This window comes from Thalassophryne amazonica, chromosome 5 (assembly GCF_902500255.1).
Source record: "Thalassophryne amazonica chromosome 5, fThaAma1.1, whole genome shotgun sequence".
NCBI classification, from domain to species: domain Eukaryota; kingdom Metazoa; phylum Chordata; class Actinopteri; order Batrachoidiformes; family Batrachoididae; genus Thalassophryne; species Thalassophryne amazonica.
In genome coordinates, this window is record NC_047107.1 from 6923119 (window position 1) to 6941662 (window position 18544).

Here is an 18544-nt window from a genome sequence, read left to right on the forward strand (position 1 = left end):
GCCACTGGTTTCCACAATCCTACCCAACACCCATTCCATCCAAGCCTTGAGCAGCATTGGGGCCATAATATACCCCTGAGTCTCGAGTCTGCGCTCTAAAAAGGAACTGCTGTCTCAACCAGAAAAACTGATGTAACAATTTGCACAGATTTTTTAAAGTGATTTCAACTCAGTTATTTCAACTTTCTATTGAGTTAATGCCACAAGACTTCTCCACTTAAGTTAAAATAACTTGAGTTAAGTTGACATAACTTTAAAAAAATCTATGCAAATTGTTACATCACTTTTTCTGGTTGAAACAGGGGCTCATTTTTTAGAGCGTGCGTCCCCACTCGGTACAGCAGTCACAGTATCTCTGTATAGCCTTGATATGATGTCCAGCAACTTCTCTGGGATCCCATGAAGGCTCAGGATGTCCCAGAGAGCAGCCCAAAAACCTGAGTCGAATGCTTTACGAAAATCTACACAGGCTGCAAAAAGGCACTGTTGATATTCATGATATTCAGAAGTATTATGCTAAGAAACTTGGATCCGTTTCTTTTATGTAAGGAACAGGAAAAAACTGTGTTTGGAACAGGTGTTATTTCTGCATTTTAAACAGTGCATTAATACTGTCGTGCTGCTAACGGATCTTATCTGATGTTCTGTCCTCACAGATTTGGCTCAAAGTTCATCTCTCAAAGTACTGGAGTTATTCTCAACAACCAGCTGTGTGACTTTTGTGGGAGAGTAGAACACATCTTTCCTGGTAATCAAATAAGCATGAAGCTTTTTCTGCTGAATGCAATAAGATCTGAATGGTTCTTTGGTACAGGTTGGACCCAGAGTTGATGCTTTGTGCTACAGTTGCGGTCAGACGTTAACATACAGTAGTGTTCAGAATAATAGTAGTGCTATGTGACTAAAAAGATTAATCCAGGTTTTGAGTACATTTCTTATTGTTACATGGGAAACAAGGTACCAGTAGATTCAGAAGATTCTCACAAATCCAACAAGACCAAGCATTCATGATATGCACACTCTTAAGGCTATGAAATTGGGCTATTAGTAAAAAAAAGTAGAAAAGGGGGTGTTCACAATAATAGTAGCATCCGCTGTTGACGCTACAAACTTAAAACTATTATGTTCAAACTGCTTTTTTAGCAATCCTGTGAATCACTAAACTACAACCCCTGGCAAAAATTATGGAATCACCGGCCTCGGAGGATGTTCATTCAGTTGTTTAATTTTGTAGAAAAAAAGCAGATCACAGACATGACACAAAACTAAAGTCATTTCAAATGGCAACTTTCTGGCTTTAAGAAACACTATAAGAAATCAAGAAAAAAAGATTGTGGCAGTCAGTAACGGTTACTTTTTAGACCAAGCAGAGGAAAAAAATATGGAATCACTCAATTCTGAGGAAAAAATTATGGAATCACCCTGTAAATTTTCATCTCCAAAACTAACACCTGCATCATATCAGATCTGCTCGTTAGTCTGCATCTAAAAAGGAGTGAACACACCTTGGAGAGCTGTTGCACCAAGTGGACTGACATGAATCATGGCTCCAACACGAGAGATGTCAATTGAAACAAAGGAGAGGATTATCAAACTCTTAAAAGAGAGTAAATCATCACGCAATGTTGCAAAAGATGTTGGTTGTTCACAGTCAGCTGTGTCTAAACTCTGGACCAAACACAAACAACATGGGAAGGTTGTTAAAGGCAAACATACTGGTAGACCAAGGAAGACAAAGCGTCAAGACAGAAAACTTAAAGCAATATGTCTCAAAAATCGAAAAATGTACAACAAAACAAATGAGGAACGAATGGGAGGAAACTGGAGTCAACGTCTGTGACCGAACTGTAAGAAACCGCCTAAAGGAAATGGGATTTACATATAGAAAAGCTAAACAAAAGGCATCATTAACACCTAAACAGAAAAAAACAAGGTTACAATGGGCTAAGGAAAAGCAATTGTGGACTGTGGATGACTGGATGAAAGTCATATTCAGTGATGAATCTCGAATCTGCATTGGGCAAGGTGATGATGCTGGAACTTTTGTTTGGTGCCGTTCCAATGAGATTTATAAAGATGACTGCCTGAAGAGAACATGTACATTTCCACAGTCATTGATGATATGGGGCTGCATGTCAGGTAAAGGCACTGGGGAGATGGCTGTCATTACATCATCAATAAATGCAGAAGTTTATGTTGATATTTTGGACAATTGAAAGGATGTTTGGGGATGATTAAATCATTTTTCAAGATGATAATGCATCTTGCCATAGAGCAAAAACTGCAAAAACATTCCTTGCAAAAAGACACATAGGGTCAATGTCAATGAGCAGATCTGATTTGATGCAGGTGTTAATTTGGGGGATGAAAATTTACAGGGTGATTCCATAATTTTTTCCTCAGAATTGAGTGATTCCATATTTTTTCCCTCTGCTTGGTTTAAAAAAGTAACCGTTACTGACTGCCACAATCTTTTTTTTCCTGATTTCTTATAGTGTTTCTTAAAGCCAGAAAGTTGCCATTTGAAATGACTTTAGTTTTGTGTCATGTCTGTGATCTGCTTTTTTTCTACAAAATTAAACAACTGAATGAACATCCTCCGAGGCCGGTGATTCCATAATTTTTGCCAGGGGTTGTAGTATTTAGTTGTATAAGCAGTTTTTCATAATTTCTTCACATTTGCGAGGCATTAAATTTGTTGGTTTGGAACACATAACATGAAAGACGGAAGAAAATCCACAAACCAAACTGGCAATGGTTTTGTTCATGCACACAAGCATGCATGAACACAGTGCAAGCAGCTGGAACATGTTGCACCACATCGCGCCTCTGCTGTGGAGAAAACACACACACACACTTACACACACCATAAAAAAACACACATTTTATTGAATCCCTCTTATCGAGCAGACAATACAAGTATGAACCGTTTGTTCCTCTGTAGATGACCCTTGGTCATAGACATCAAGTCATGACATGACAAAAATGAAGCACTGCACTCTTATCATGTCCACATCTGCTGGCCTGCGTGTCCAGCTGACCCTGTGTGCTTGTCCAGCTCAACGCATGTCCTGTGGTTAGCGCGCTGCAGGACAGACACTGCCTCATGTGGAACCAAGCTCATATGGGTGACGTGACATTCAGATCACCTGCTGCATGTTATGATCTGATCTTCCATTTCACCTGGGACAGCCTGTCAATGTGTGCAGTGTGCGCTCGCTCGCTGCAACCTGTCGCAATATCTGTTTTTATGTATGTCCACGTAAGGACAGCAAGCAGACACAAGCGTGTCATGGTGGACAGTTGTAAGGTCATATCAGTCAAAACACGGTAAGTGTTCCCCAGCCATGACGTCTAGAACCAGAGATCTCAACAGCTGCTGCTGTCGGCAGCCACGGCCCGTCAGTTCAGCTCACACACCAATGTCACTGTTTCTGTGTTATGTGACCATTTTTTTTAGTTATTTGTCATGCAATTGGGTACGCAGTTATTGCAGTACTTATGAATCTACCTGTCCTGGCTGTGGTATCTGTGTTTTTAATGTGACACATCGTGTGCACTGAGCCGTCATCTGCAGCTCTCAGTGAGTCTCTGGCCGGCAATTAGCTGGGAGGAGGTTCACCGTGCTGTGTGCGCTCAGACATGGCTAGCCAGTCTCCATTTGTACGTACATATTAGCAATCCATGCAAGTGTGCTCCCCCCCGGCACGGCACATGTGTTACGGGGGAAGTGAAACACATGCATGCCACGTCTTGTGGGGGTACTTAGACAAATTTCACATCCAGCTCGGAAGTGGTCCTCTGCTCACTGTTTTCGTGCTGATAGTGCAAATGGCCACACATTTTCTTTGTGTCCAGTGAGCGGTGTTGGATGTTCGTGTGTTACCTGGAATTTATTTGTCCGACACCTGCTGCGAGAGGGATCAAATGGGCTCTCACAGAGCACTCTCTGTCTTTCGGCCGCTGGTGTGTGCAAATTGTTGTAGTGACAGGTGTACAAGGCGTTGGAGGCAGCTCCAATTTATCACAAATAGCATGCAATTCCTCCTTCGTGCACTAGTCAGCTTCAGTCGCATTATATGTGAAGGGGCCCTTAACTTTGCACTGTTTTCAACAAATCACATGCTGCACTCGCACAATTTCTTGACAGTTTTTCATCTTTTATCCAAAAAGTATATCAGGTTTTATTAGTTCACCCAGACCAACAGATGAGCTACAGTGAAATCCATCATCTGACCACAGTTCATGTCACTTATTTATTTCAATTTAATTTCAATTTATTTTCATTTATATAGCACCAAATCACAACAGAGTTGCCTGAAAGTACTTCACACAGGTAAGGTCTAACGTTACCAACCCCCATAGCAGCAGTAAGGAAAAACTCCCTCTGAGGAAGAAACCTCAAGCAGACCAGACTCAAAGCGGTGACCCTCAGCTTGGGCCATGCTACAAAACATAAATTATAGAACAATTCACAGAACAATTTACAGACGAATATACAAGAAATGCTATCGGCGCACAGGACAGGAGGATCACCAACACGAACACAACTCCCATCTCTGGAACAAGCTGCACCTTAAACAGAGAGAAAAAAACAGAATCAGGCATCAGAAAGACAAGAAATACTGTATAATTTGTCAGCATTAAACAACAACAATCCTGCAGTTTAGCTAATTGGTGTGTGTCCTCTGGCTTCATGGATAGATAAAGCTGAGTATCATCTGCGTAACAATGAAAATTTAAGCAATGCCGTCTAATAATACTGCCTAAGGGAAGCATGTATAAAGTGAATAAAATTGGTCCTAGCACAGAACCTTGTGGAACTCCATAATTAACCTTAGTCTGTGAAGAAGATTCCCCATTTACATGAACAAATTGTAATCTATTAGATAAATATGATTCCAACCACCGCAGCACAGTGCCTTTAATACCTATGGCATGCTCTAATCTCTGTAATAAAATTTTATGGTCAACAGTATCAAAAGCAGCACTGAGGTCTAACAGAACAAGCACAGAGATGAGTCCACTGTCTGAGGCCATAAGAAGATCATTTGTAACCTTCACTAATGCTCTTTCTGTACTATGATGAATTCTAAACCCTGACTGAAACTCTTCAAATAGACCATTCCTCTGCAGATGATCAGTTAGCTGTTTTACAACTACCCTTTCAAGAATTTTTGAGAGAAAAAGAAGGTTGGAGATTGGCCTATAATTAGCTAAGATAGCTGGGTCAAGTGATGGCTTTTTAAGTAATGGTTTAATTACTGCCACCTTAAAAGCCTGTGGTACATAGCCAACTAATAAAGACAGATTGATCATATTTAAGATCGAAGCATTAATTAATGGTAGGGCTTCCTTGAGCAGCCTGGTAGGAATGGGGTCTAATAGACATGTTGATGGTTTGGAGGAAGTAACTAATGAAAATAACTCAGACAGAACAATCGGAGAGAAAGAGTCTAACCAAATACCGGCATCACTGAAAGCAGCCAAAGAGAATGATATGTCTTTGGGATGGTTATGAGTAATTTTTTCTCTAATAGTTAAAATTTTATTAGCAAAGAAAGTCATGAAGTCATTACTAGTTAAAGTTAAAGGAATACTCGGCTCAATAGAGCTCTGACTCTTTGTCAGCCTGGCTACAGTGCTGAAAAGAAACCTGGGGTTGTGCTTATTTCTTCAATTAGTGATGAGTAGTAAGATGTCCTAGCTTTACGGAGGGCTTTTTTATAGAGCAACAGACTCTTTTTCCAGGCTAAGTGAAGATCTTCTAAATTAGTGAGATGCCATTTCCTCTTCAACTTACAGGTTATCTGCTTTAAGCTGCGAGTTTGTGAGTCATACCACGGAGTCAGGCACTTCTGACTTAAGGCTCTCTTTTTCAGAGGAGCTACAGCATCCAAAGTTGTCCTCAATGAGGGTATAAAACTATTGACGAGATAATCTATCTCACTCACAGAGTTTAGGTAGCTACTCTGCCCTGTGTTGGTATATGGCATTGGAGAACATAAAGAAGGAATCATATCCTTAAACCTAGTTACAGCGCTTTCTGAAAGACTTCTACTGTAATGAAACTTATTCCCCACTACTGGGTAGTCCATCAGAGTAAATGTAAATGTTATTAAGAAATGATCAGACAGAAGGGGGTTTTCAGGGAATACTGTTAAGTCTTCAATTTCCATACCATAAGTCAGAACAAGATCTAAGGTATGATTAAAGTGGTGGGTGGACTCATTTACATTTTGAGCAAAGCCAATTGACTCTAACAATAGATTAAATGCAGTGTTCAGGCTGTCATTCTCAGCATCTGTGTGGATGTTAAAATTGCCCACTATAATTATCTTATCTGAGCTAAGCACTAAGTCAGACAAAAGGTCTGAAAATTCACAGAGAAACTCACAGTAACGACCAGGTGAACGATAGATAACAACAAATAAAACTGGTTTTTGGGACTTCCAATTTGGATGGACAAGACTAAGAGACAATCTTTCAAATGAATTAAAGCTCTGTCTGGGTTTTTGATTAATTAATAAGCTGGAATGGAAGATTGCTGCTAATCCTCCGCCTCGGCCCGTGCTACGAGCATTCTGGCAGTTAGTATGACTCGGGGGTGTTGACTCATTTAAACTAACATATTCATCCTGCTGTAACCAGGTTTCTGTAAGGCAGAATAAATCAATATGTTGATCCATTATTATATAATTTACTAACAGGGACTTAGAAGAGAGAGATCTAATGTTTAATAGACCACATTTAACTGTTTTAGTCTGTGGTGCAGTTGAAGGTGCTATATTATTATTTCTTTTTGAATTTTTATGCTTAAATAGATTTTTACTGGTTGTTGGTAGTCTGGGAGCAGGCACTGTCTCTACGGGGATGGGGTAATGAGGGGATGGCAGGGGGAGAGAAGCTGCAGAGAGGTGTGTAAGACTACAACTCTGCTTCCTGGTCCCAACCCTGGAAAGTCACGGTTTGGAGGATTTAAGAAAATTGGCCAGATTTCTAGAAATGAGAGCTGCTCCATCCAAAGTGGGATGGATGCCGTCTCTCCTAACAAGACCAGGTTTTCCCCAGAAGCTTTGCCAATTATCTATGAAGCCCACCTCATTTTTTGGACACCACTCAGACAGCCTGAAATTCAAGGAGAACATGCGACATGTCACTCCCGGTCCGATTGGGGAGGGGCTACAACATTTTATAACCTTCTCAAAGTTTCCTGCATATTCTGTAATGTTCCACTTAGTTCTATGCTTTTCTAAAAGTTTCTGTAGCTTTTACTAGCATTTTCCACAAAGTTCTAGAATGCTCTGTAGTATTCTAAGTACACAACTTGAACAGTACATCAGGCAGACAGGCAGCCCTCTGGGAATGTTTTTCCCAGCACTTGTAATTTGAATCTTTCTTGTAAAATAGCCAAGGATTTGTTAATAAAGTATTTGTTGTTGAAGAGCATCTTTCTCTGTGGAATACAACAGAGCTTTCCTGGCGTTGGCAGGATCTCCATTTTCATTTGAGGATACAGTGAATTTAGATGCATCATAAATGAGACAGCTATAGCTGATCTAATTAAAGTGCTACAGGAGCAGCTGCAAATCCAGCGTGAGCAGCACAAGAAGGAGATGGAAAATCAGCCGAAAGAAGCGAATCGAGAGCTTGAGCTTCAGGTAAGGCAGCATAAGGAAGAACTGGGCATCCTAAAAATGGCGCTCAGCAGAGGAGCCACCGCGGCCAAAGCAACACCGCCGTTCGTTGGATTCAATCACACCATAGAACTGTGGAAAGACTAATGTGCAAGATTCAGTACATTCTGTGCCACCAATTTCATCGCTATGACGTTAAAGCCCAAGTCGTCCTGAATCAGGAATGACTCAAAGGATCGCCTAGGAAGTCTTCAGACACATTCAAGAAGTCCGGTCCAGACCCACCATCAAGGCCAATGTGCTATCACTGTGGCAAGGATCACAAGGCTTCAGAGTGTCTACACAAAGGCACTAAGTGCAATTTCTAAGTACAAATTGTTCAGAGGATAAAACTAGATCACTGGTGCTGTGGTCTGCAGAATGAACAGGTTTCAGCTGCACATGTCAGGGATGAATAAATGTCCTTCACCCTCTCAGACACGCCTGCGACTCAGCAGCATTCAAAGAAGCGCCATTGTTTGCATTTCTAATGGTCTTGTTCTTGCCTCTTTGATGCATCTGACTCGTGCTGTCAGTCAGGCCTTTGTTGTGTTCACAGGGGAACAGCCTCCCTCCTCCATGAGTCCTGCTGTGCTGAAGTCTGACTCCAAACTGCTAGTGATTGGATCCACTGGTGGGAGTGTGATCACAGCTGGGTTGGCCTCAGTACTTGTCCATGGCAATCACACAATTGATTTATCCTATGAAGACAAACTGCTGTAGAATAATTCTCCTCATTGTTGCCATGGTGAGTGATGCCTTCAAGAAGCAGAATCTAATGTGATTGTGGCCGTCTGTTCGGTTTCTCTGCCTCTTTTCTAGGCCATCATGAACCACCTTTGGTTTGGGAAAAGCCTTAAAGATGCAATTGCTGCTCCAGTTGTTTTTGTCAATTCTCAGGCGGCAGTGAAGTTTGAATGTCATTTTGATAAGGTACTCAACACAAAACATGAATTGCTGCTTGATCACAAAACCTACATTTACCTTTTGCTGTGTATGAACAGACACGTGTGTAAACATTTCTAAACAAACTGAGCTTTATCAGTTCATACTGAGACTAAATGTTGTTAATTCTATACATTAATAGCCAAGTGGCCTCTGTGTGCATGCGTGCATGAGTGTATGGCTTCGATCACGGAGAAACTGGAGAGAGCTGACATTTAAAGTTTGGTATGCTTATGTATTTTGGGTGAAGGATGAACGTTCAAGAAGGGAAGGGTGATAAGACTAATATTTTCGGAGAAAATGTGGATATTAGTGAAGAACACTGAACAATGGACATTGAAAATTACATTCTGGACCTACATGCTATTCCAGCAGGTGGCGGTAAATCATCAATCAATATTAAACATGATTTTATTTAGTGTAAGTACATAGTATAATTGTAAATACAACCCCAATTCCAATGAAGTTGGGACATTGTGTAAAACGTAAATAAAAATAGAATACAATAATGACAAGATATTTAATGTTCAAACTGATAGACTTGATTGTGTTTGCAAATATTTGCTCATTTTGAAATGGATGCCGGCAGCACATTAAAAAAAAACTGTGACAGTGGTATGTTTACCACTGTGTTACATCACCTTTCCTTCTAACAACACTCAATAAGTTTTTGAACTGAGGACACTCATGATTAGGTATAAAAAGAGCATCACCAAAAGGCTCAGCCATTCACAAGCAAAGATGGGGCGAGGATCACCACTTTGTGAACAACTGCATAAACAATAGTCCGACAGTTTAAGAACTATGTTTCTCAATGTTCAATTGCAAGGAATTTAGAGATTCCATCATCTACAGTCCATAATATAATCAGAAGATTCAGAGAATCTGGAAAGCTTTCTACATGTAAGCGGCAAGGCCGAAAACCAACACTGAAATGACCTTCGATCCCTCAGGCAGCACTGCATTAAAAACCGACATCATTGTGTAAAACGTTTTACCGCGTGGGCTCAGGAACACTTCAGAAAATCATTGTCAGTTAACACAGTTTGTCGCTACATCTACAAGTGCAAGTTAAAACTCTACCATGCAAAGCAAAAGCCATATATCAACAACATCCAGAAACGCCACCGCCTTCTCTGGGCCCGAGCTCATTTGAAATGGACAGATGCAAAGTGGAAAAGTGTGCTGTGGTCTGATGAGTCCACATTTCATATTGTTTTTGGAAATCATGGACGTTGTGTCCTCCGGACAAAAGAGGAAAAAGACTATCCAGATTGTTACCAGCGCAAAGTACAAAAGCCAGCATCTGTGATGGTATGGGGGTGTGTTAGTGCCCATGGCATGGGCAACTTACACATCTGTGATGGCAGCATCAATGCTGAAAGAAACATCCAGGTTTTGAAGCAACACATGCTGCCATCCAAGCAATGTCTTTTTCAGGGACGTCCCTGTTTATTTCAGCAAGACAATGCCAAGCCACATTCTGCACGTGTTACAACAGCATGGCTTCATAGTAAAAGAGTACAGGTAGAGTACTAGACTGGCCTGCCTGCAGTCCAGACCTGTCACCCATTGAAAATGTATGGCGCATTATGAAGCGCAAAATACGACAATGGAGACCCCGGACTGAAGAACAAATGAAGTTGTACATCAAGCAAGAATGGGAAAGAATTCCACCTACGAAGCTTCAACAATTAGTGCCCTCAGTTCCCAAACACTTACTGAGTGTTGTTAGATGGAAAGGTGATGTAACACAGTGGTAAACATACCACTGTCCCAGCTTTTTTGAAATGTGTTGCAGGCAAATGAGCAAATATTTGCACAAAAACAATAAAGTTTATCAGTTTGAACATTAAATATCTTGTCTTTGTGGTGTATTCAGTTGAATATAGGTTGAAGAGGATTTGCAAATCATTGTATTCTGTTTTTATTTACATTTTACACAACGTTGTAGATTAACCCTTACGAAAAGAAAATATATTTACCAATATATTTTCTTTAATATATTGAAATATATTTCAATACATTATTACCTCCAATACATTATATATTGTAAATACATGGATTAATATATTGTTGATACATATATTACACACCATATTATATATTCACAAAATATATTGCAATATATTGTAAAATATACAAATGATTGCCGCTTTCCATATATTACAATATATTTAGCATGAATATATAATACGAGGTCTGTCAATAAAGTAACGGTCCTTTTTATTTTTTTCAAAAACTATATGGATTTCATTCATATGTTTTTACGTCAGACATGCTTGAACCCTCGTGCGCATGCGTGAGTTTTTCCACGCCTGTCAGTGACGTCATTCGCCTGTGAGCACTCCTTGTGGGAGGAGTCGTCCAGCCCCTCGTCGGAATTCCTTTGTCTGAGAAGTTGCTGAGAGACTGGCGCTTTGTTTGATCAAAATTTTTTCTAAACCTGTGAGACACATCGAAGTGGACATGGTTCGAAAAATTAAGCTGGTTTTCAGTGAAAATTTTAACGGCTGATGAGAGATTTTGAGGTGATTCTGTCGCTTTAAGGACTTCCCACGGTGCGAGACGTCGTGCAGCGCTCTCAGCCGCCGTCGTCAGCCTGTTCAAGCTGAAAACCTCCACATTTCAGGCTCTATTGATCCAGGACGTCGTGAGAGAACAGAGAAGTTTCAGAAGAAGTCGGTTTCAGCATTTTATCCGGATATTCCACTGTTAAAGGAGATTTTTTTAATGAAAGACGTGCGGACGGGTCCGCGCGTCGGGACGCAGCCGACGCGGTGCGGCGGCACAGGAAAAACACCTCCGTGTTGATATATGTGTTTATATATCCCAAAATATATGTAATTTTATGTTTATAAATATCAGCCATCGTGTATTGCAATTTATATGGGCAAATGTATTGGTAATTTATGTAAAAATATATTGTCACATATATGTTCAATATATGGTAAATGTATTATACATGTGTGAATACATATATTACACACCATATTATATATTCACAAAATATATTGCAATATATTGTAAAATATACAAATGATTGCCGCTTTCCATATATTACAATATATTTAGCATAAATATATAATATATGTGTTTATATATCCCAAAATATATGTCATTTTATGTTTATAAATATCAGCCATCATGTATTGCAATTTATATGGGCAAATGTATTGGTAATTTATGTAAAAATATATTGTCACATATATGTTCAATATATGGTAAATGTATTATACATGTGTGAATACATATATTACACACCATATTATATATTCACAAAATATATTGCAATATATTGTAAAATATACAAATGATTGCCGCTTTCCATATATTACAATATATTTAGCATGAATATATAATATATGTGTTTATATATCCCAAAATATATGTAATTTTATGTTTATAAATATTCAGCCATCATGTATTGCAATTTATATGGGCAAATGTATTTGTTTATGTAAAAATATATTGTCACATATATGTTCAATATATGGTAAATGTATTATACGTGTGGATACATATATTACACACCATATTATATATTCACAAAATATATTGCAATATATTGTAAAATATACAAATGATTGCCGCTTTCCATATATTACAATATATTTAGCATGAATATATAATATATGTGTTTATATATCCCAAAATATATGTAATGTTATGTTTATAAATATCAGCCATCATGTATTGCAATTTATATGGGCAAATGTATTGGTATTTTATGTAAAAATATATTGTCACATATATGTTCAATATATGGTAAATGTATTATACATGTGTGGAAAATTATATGGAAACATACATTAAATATATGTTAATATATATACACAATATATGGTGGAATATATTGTAAATATATGTAACATTATATGGAAACACATGAAAAATATGTACATTTATAATGTTTAATATATGGTACAATACATTTTACATATATGTTAAATAATATGGAGAACACCCTGCACTTCTTGTATGAATACAAACATGTATACGATAATCAACACAAACTCATGGGTATCCATCAAATTCACCTTTATTTTCTTTTGAGGCACAAATCCTCAGGATGTTGAGGTAGATTTTACCAGTACAAACTTTGAACATGTTCAGAGACTCAGCTGAAACAAACTTCCACAGTGCAACATGCTGGTATTAAAAATTTAAATTAAAGCAACTTAAAACGTTCAGCAACACTTTTATGAAATTGAACAATATATATATATACAACCTTTCACCGTGCAACACATACTGGTATTAAAATAACAAACTTTCAGCAACAGTTTTATATAATTGAACAAATATATATATATATATAGGCTGGTGTCTGAGTATTATCGTGCCGTTTCATTCCAGCAACTGGAGCGAGCACCAATACTTTTTTTAATTGTCAGAAATACATAAAGATTCTTAGAAAAAAGTGTAGGATGTAGAGGTAGATTTTTGCAAACAACACATGTTCAGACACTCAACTGAAACAACCTTTCACAGTGCAATATACTGGTATACGAAATTATAATTAAAGAAACTTAAAACTTTCAGCAACGGTTTTATAAAATTTGGAAACTTTGGTACTTCGGTAGCATATATATATATATATATATATATATATATATATATATATATATATATATATATGCTAACTTTTCTTGCGTTGGAAGCCTTAAGGACAAGTTGGAACATGCCCTGCTGTTAAACAATTTCTCAGATACTCACTCAACTGAAAGCCACCAAAAGCCACCTGGATTTTACAAATGGTTATCAACACGGAGGTGTTTTTCCTGTGGCGGGTGTGCCACACCGGCTGCGAGCCGATGCGCCAATCCGTCCGCACGTCTTTCATTAAAAAAATCTCCTTTAACAGTGGAATGTCCGGATAAACTGATGATTCCGACCTCTTCTGAAAGTTCTCTGTTCTCTCACGACGTCCTGGGTCAACAGAGGCTTAAATTTGGAGGTTTTCAGCTTGAAACAGGATGACGACATCGCCTCGGAGCGCTGTGCAACGTCCCACTCTGTGGGAAGTCCTTACAGTGATAGAAACAATCCAAAATCTCTCATCAGCCGTTAAAATTTACACCGAAAACCAGCTGAATTTCTCGAATGGTGTCCCGTCGGATGTGCCTCACAGTTCTTGAAAAAATTTTGATCAAGCACAGCGCCAGTCTCTCAGCAACTTCTCAGACAATAAAAATCCAACGAGGGGGCTGGACCACTCCTCCCACAAGGCGTGCTCACAGGCAAATGATGTCACCGACAGGTGTGAAAAAACTCATGCATGCGCACGAGGGTTCAAGCTTGGCTGATGTAATCACACGTGATTCAAATCCATATAGTCTTTTTAAAAAATAAAACTGTCGGTTTATTTTCTAATAGACCTCGTATATACACACATAACCATATATGGCACAATATATATTGCCGTATATTGATGCAAATAAAGTCAGACTATTACATGTAAAAATATAGTGGCCTCTTTGGTCTTGATTGCAAGATATATTTTTATATTTACCAATATATACACATATATGGTCTATGCATATATTGCAATATATTCAAAAATATAAATGCAGAATCTCATATATGGAAATATATTGATAAATGTATTGCATGATATTCTCTAATATACTGCAATATATTTTTGTTTCATAAGGGAAAATACATGGATGACACAAGAAAGTGAAAATACTTATTTCCTTTGTAGCCCATTTAAAAATTAAATTGCAAAATAGGAGTAATAAAATAATAACTACTGTACAACAGTGGGGATCCATAGGCTCTAGATTGGGCTGTGTTTATAAAATAGGCAGCTAACATTTTTCATGGGTGGTAATGAATTATGCAAAATTTCTATTATGAGTTGGAATGGTGAGTGAGTCAATCAATCAATCAACTTTTTTCTTGTATAGCGCCAAATCACAACAAACAGTTGCCCCAAGGCGCTCCACATTGCAAGGCAAGGCCATACAATAATTATGAAACACAGTCTACGTCTAAAGCAACATAACCAAGGGATGGTCCAGGGTCACCCGATCCAGCCCTAACTATAAGCCTTAGCGAAAAGGAAAGTTTTAAGCCTAATCTTAAAAGTAGAGAGGGTATCTGTCTCCCTGATCTGAATTGGGAGCTGGTTCCACAGGAGAGGAGCCTGAAAGCTGAAGGCTCTGCCTCCCATTCTACTCTTACAAACCCTAGGAACTACAAGTAAGCCCGCAGTCTGAGAGCGAAGCGCTCTAATGGGGTAATATGGTACTACAAGGTCCCTAAGATAAGATGGGACCTGATTATTCAAAACCTTATAAGTAAGAAGAAGAATTTTAAATTCTATTCTAGCATTAACAGGAAGCCAATGAAGGGAGGCCAACACGGGTGAGATATGCTCTCTCCTGCTAGTCCCCGTCAGTACTCTAGCTGCAGCATTCTGAACCAACTGAAGGCTTTTTAGGGAACTTTTAGGACAACCTGATAATAATGAATTACAATAGTCCAGCCTAGAGGAAATAAATGCATGAATTAGTTTTTCAGCATCACTCTGAGACAAGACCTTTCTGATTTTAGAGATATTGCGTAAATGCAAAAAGGCAGTCCTACATATTTGTTTAATATGCGCTTTGAATGACATATCCTGATCAAAAATAACTCCAAGATTTCTCACAGTATTACTAGAGATCAGGGAAATGCCATCCAGAGTAACGATCTGGTTAGACACCATGCTTCTAAGATTTGTGGGGCCAAGTACAATAACTTCAGTTTTATCTGAGTTTAAAAGCAGGAAATTAGAGGTCATCCATGTCTTTATGTCTGTAAGACAATCCTGCAGTTTAGCTAATTGGTGCGTATCCTCTGGCTTCATGGATAGATAAAGCTGGGTATCATCTGCGTAACAATGAAAATTTAAGCAATACCGTCTAATAATACTGCCCAAGGGAAGCATGTATAAAGTGAATAAAATTGGTCCTAGCACAGAACCTTGTGGAACTCCACAATTAACTTTAGTCTGTGAAGAAGATTCCCCATTTACATGAACAAACTGTAATCTATTAGACAAATATGAAGTCCAGAGTCCAGAATGTTTTTAGAACCTTAGACCTGAACAATTTTTAGAAGAATTCAACCCTTTTATTTCCTATTAAATACATCATTTTTATGTTAATTTACTGTCTTCATGTATTATTAACTTCGATAACAGATAAGCAGATAACTGAAAAGTTATCTTTGATAAAGACAAAAACAATACACCCCACAAAAATGTAACAGAAGTTAAAGATAACCAATAAATTCCAGTATTGTCTCTGGTACACTTACAACTATTAACAAGCTGTTTTTGAGTTTTAACACCACAATCGCTTTTGGAAGCATCAAAAGCAACAACAGACCCAAACAATGAGTCAGCACTTCTGTCTTTGAACATCTTGTCCCCCGCCAGAAGCTTCTCTTTACTACATGGCTTATAGCACAGAAACAACTGAGAGAAGCCACACAGCTCAACTCTCTACTCAAACACAACACTGCCATCAGGCCGAGGTCTTGGAAAATAAAGCAATGCTGAGTTATGGTTTGGTGTATAAATAAAATGAATACTGATAGAATAACTCCATTAATGTCAATTCTGTCATTTGAACAAAGTCAAAAAATAACATATATCTTTTAATGTTGAATAATGCACTAATTCTGAAGTTTTGTAACAAACACATACAGATGGCATTCTGGGTAAAATATGCCTCTGCTCACACTAATTGGATGATTCATTCTATGTAAACCAACACGATAGTGTGAGATATGTCATGTGCTGGTTTTTACAGATAAATGTGCTTTTGTAAAATATGCAATTTTTTAATTTGTAAAAAAAAGGCATTTTCAAAAAAAAAAAAAAGCCAAGTTGTAATTCGATAACCATCTGATATAACCAGTGTCAAAATAAATAACACCAGCGGCTGTTTACCTGAAATTGCGTCAGGAAGGGCATCCGGCATAAAACCTGTGCCAATTACCGATGCAGATCTGGCTGTATTCGCTGTGGCGACCCTGAACAAAACCGAGAGCAGCCGAATGAAGAACAACAACTGCCATTCGCCCTATTGACGTATCCCATAATCCCTTGCATGCCAGAGAGTTGCTGCAGTCAAACAACATATAGAGAATTCACATGTAAATTAATATTATACTACAAAACTGTATTTTTTTATGCTTTTCATCACGTTAATAAGAAACTTCATGCATGATACCCTGAAAACTTGTTAAAACAATTATAACGAATAATCCGTGTCTGCTACGTTTAATCTGCGTGGAATTTAATAAACCCAAACTGCGGTGCCGCATGGCGCTAAGCAACGCCGTGATGAAGCCTCACGGGACATGTTCTGGCATGTCCAGGCACATCCACAATTTCTCGGATAATCACTCAATGGAAAAAACACCGACAGCTGTCTGAACGCCATCTCAAAGCCATCCTGTGAGACCAAAACGGAGGTGGTTTTGTCTCGCTCCAGTAGCGAATCCATTATGACGCGCGAAGCCTCCACTCGGCTTTCCATGACAAAATCTCTTGTTAAAAGTGAAATCTGCCGGAAAATGGTTGATGTCCAGCTCTTGTGATAACCAGAGAAATGGCACACGATGGTCACGGATCCAGACAGCCATCCGTTTAGAAATGAAATGGTCGTTCAGCCTGTCGATGGCGGCTTCGGAGCGCTGCACGCCCCACAGCCGCTGGGGGCTGTCCTTAAAGCGACAGTAACACTCCTTATACTCTACCAAGCCCGTAACATTTTCACCAAAAGCCAGATAAATTTTTCTAATGGTTTCCAGCTGCCAGTCTCTAACAGTTTCTGAAAAAATTCTGATGGAAAAAAAGCCCAAATCATTCCGCCATTTCCTGGCAATGAAACAACGACGAGGTGGCTGGACCACTCCTCACTCAAAGCCTGCTCACAGGCGAATGACGCAACCGACAGGCGTGGAAAAACTCACGCATGCGCACGAGGGTTCAAGCTTGTCTGACGCAATCACACATGATTCAAATCCATATGGTTTTTGAAAAAAATAAGGTCGGATACTTTTCTAATAGACCTCGTATATATATATATATATATATATATATATATATACAAGGGCTGTCCGTAAAGTATAGGTCCTTTTTATTTTTTTCAAAAACTATATGGATTTCATTCATATGTTTTTACGTCAGAAATGCTTGAACCCTCGTGCGCATGCGTGAGTTTTTCCACGCCTGTCGGTGACGTCATTCGCCTGTGAGCACTCCTTGTGGGAGGAGTCGTCCAGCCCCTCGTCGGAATTCCTTTGTCTGAGAAGTTGCTGAGAGACTGGCGCTTTGTTTGATCAAAATTTTTTCTAAACCTGTAAGACACATCGAAGTGGACATGGTTCGAAAAATTAAGCTGGTTTTCAGTGAAAATTTTAACAGCTGATGAGAGATTTTGAGGTGATTCTGTCGCTTTAAGGACTTTTCACGGTGCGAGACGTCGCTCAGCGCTCTCAGGCGGCGTCATCAGCCTGTTTCAAGCTGAAAACCTCCACATTTCAGGCTCTATTAATCCAGGACGTCGTGAGAGAACAGAGAAGTTTCAGAAGAATTCGGTTTCAGCATTTTATCCGGATATTCCACTGTTAAAGGATATTTTTTTAATGAAAGACGTGCGGACGGGTCCGCACGTCGGGACGCAGCTGACGCGGCGCGGCAGCACAGGAAAAACACCTCCGTGTTGATAACCATTTGTTAAAATCCAGTTGGCCTTTGATGGCTTTCAGTGGAGTGAGTATATGAGAAATTGTTTATCAGCTGGAGATGTTCCAACTTGTCCTCAAGGCTTCCAACAGAGGTGTTTTTCCTGTGGCGGAGCGTCGCGGCGGCTGCGAGCTGACGCTGCAATCCGCCCGCACGTCTTTCATTAAAAAAATCT

At 39.0% G+C, this 18544-nt stretch overlaps 1 protein-coding gene across 1 annotated transcript in view; it reads left to right on the forward strand.

Annotated features, from left to right (window-relative positions):
* Positions 1–8692, forward strand: part of ggt5a (gamma-glutamyltransferase 5a) — a 223320-nt gene extending 214628 nt beyond the window's left edge. The window contains exons 12-15 of the mRNA XM_034169431.1: positions 657–748; positions 8236–8342; positions 8499–8609; positions 8681–8692. Of these exons, the coding sequence (XP_034025322.1) occupies positions 657–748; positions 8236–8342; positions 8499–8609; positions 8681–8692 (322 nt within the window). The remainder of the gene's footprint in view (positions 1–656; positions 749–8235; positions 8343–8498; positions 8610–8680) is intronic.
* The last annotated feature ends 9852 nt before the right edge of the window (positions 8693–18544 follow it).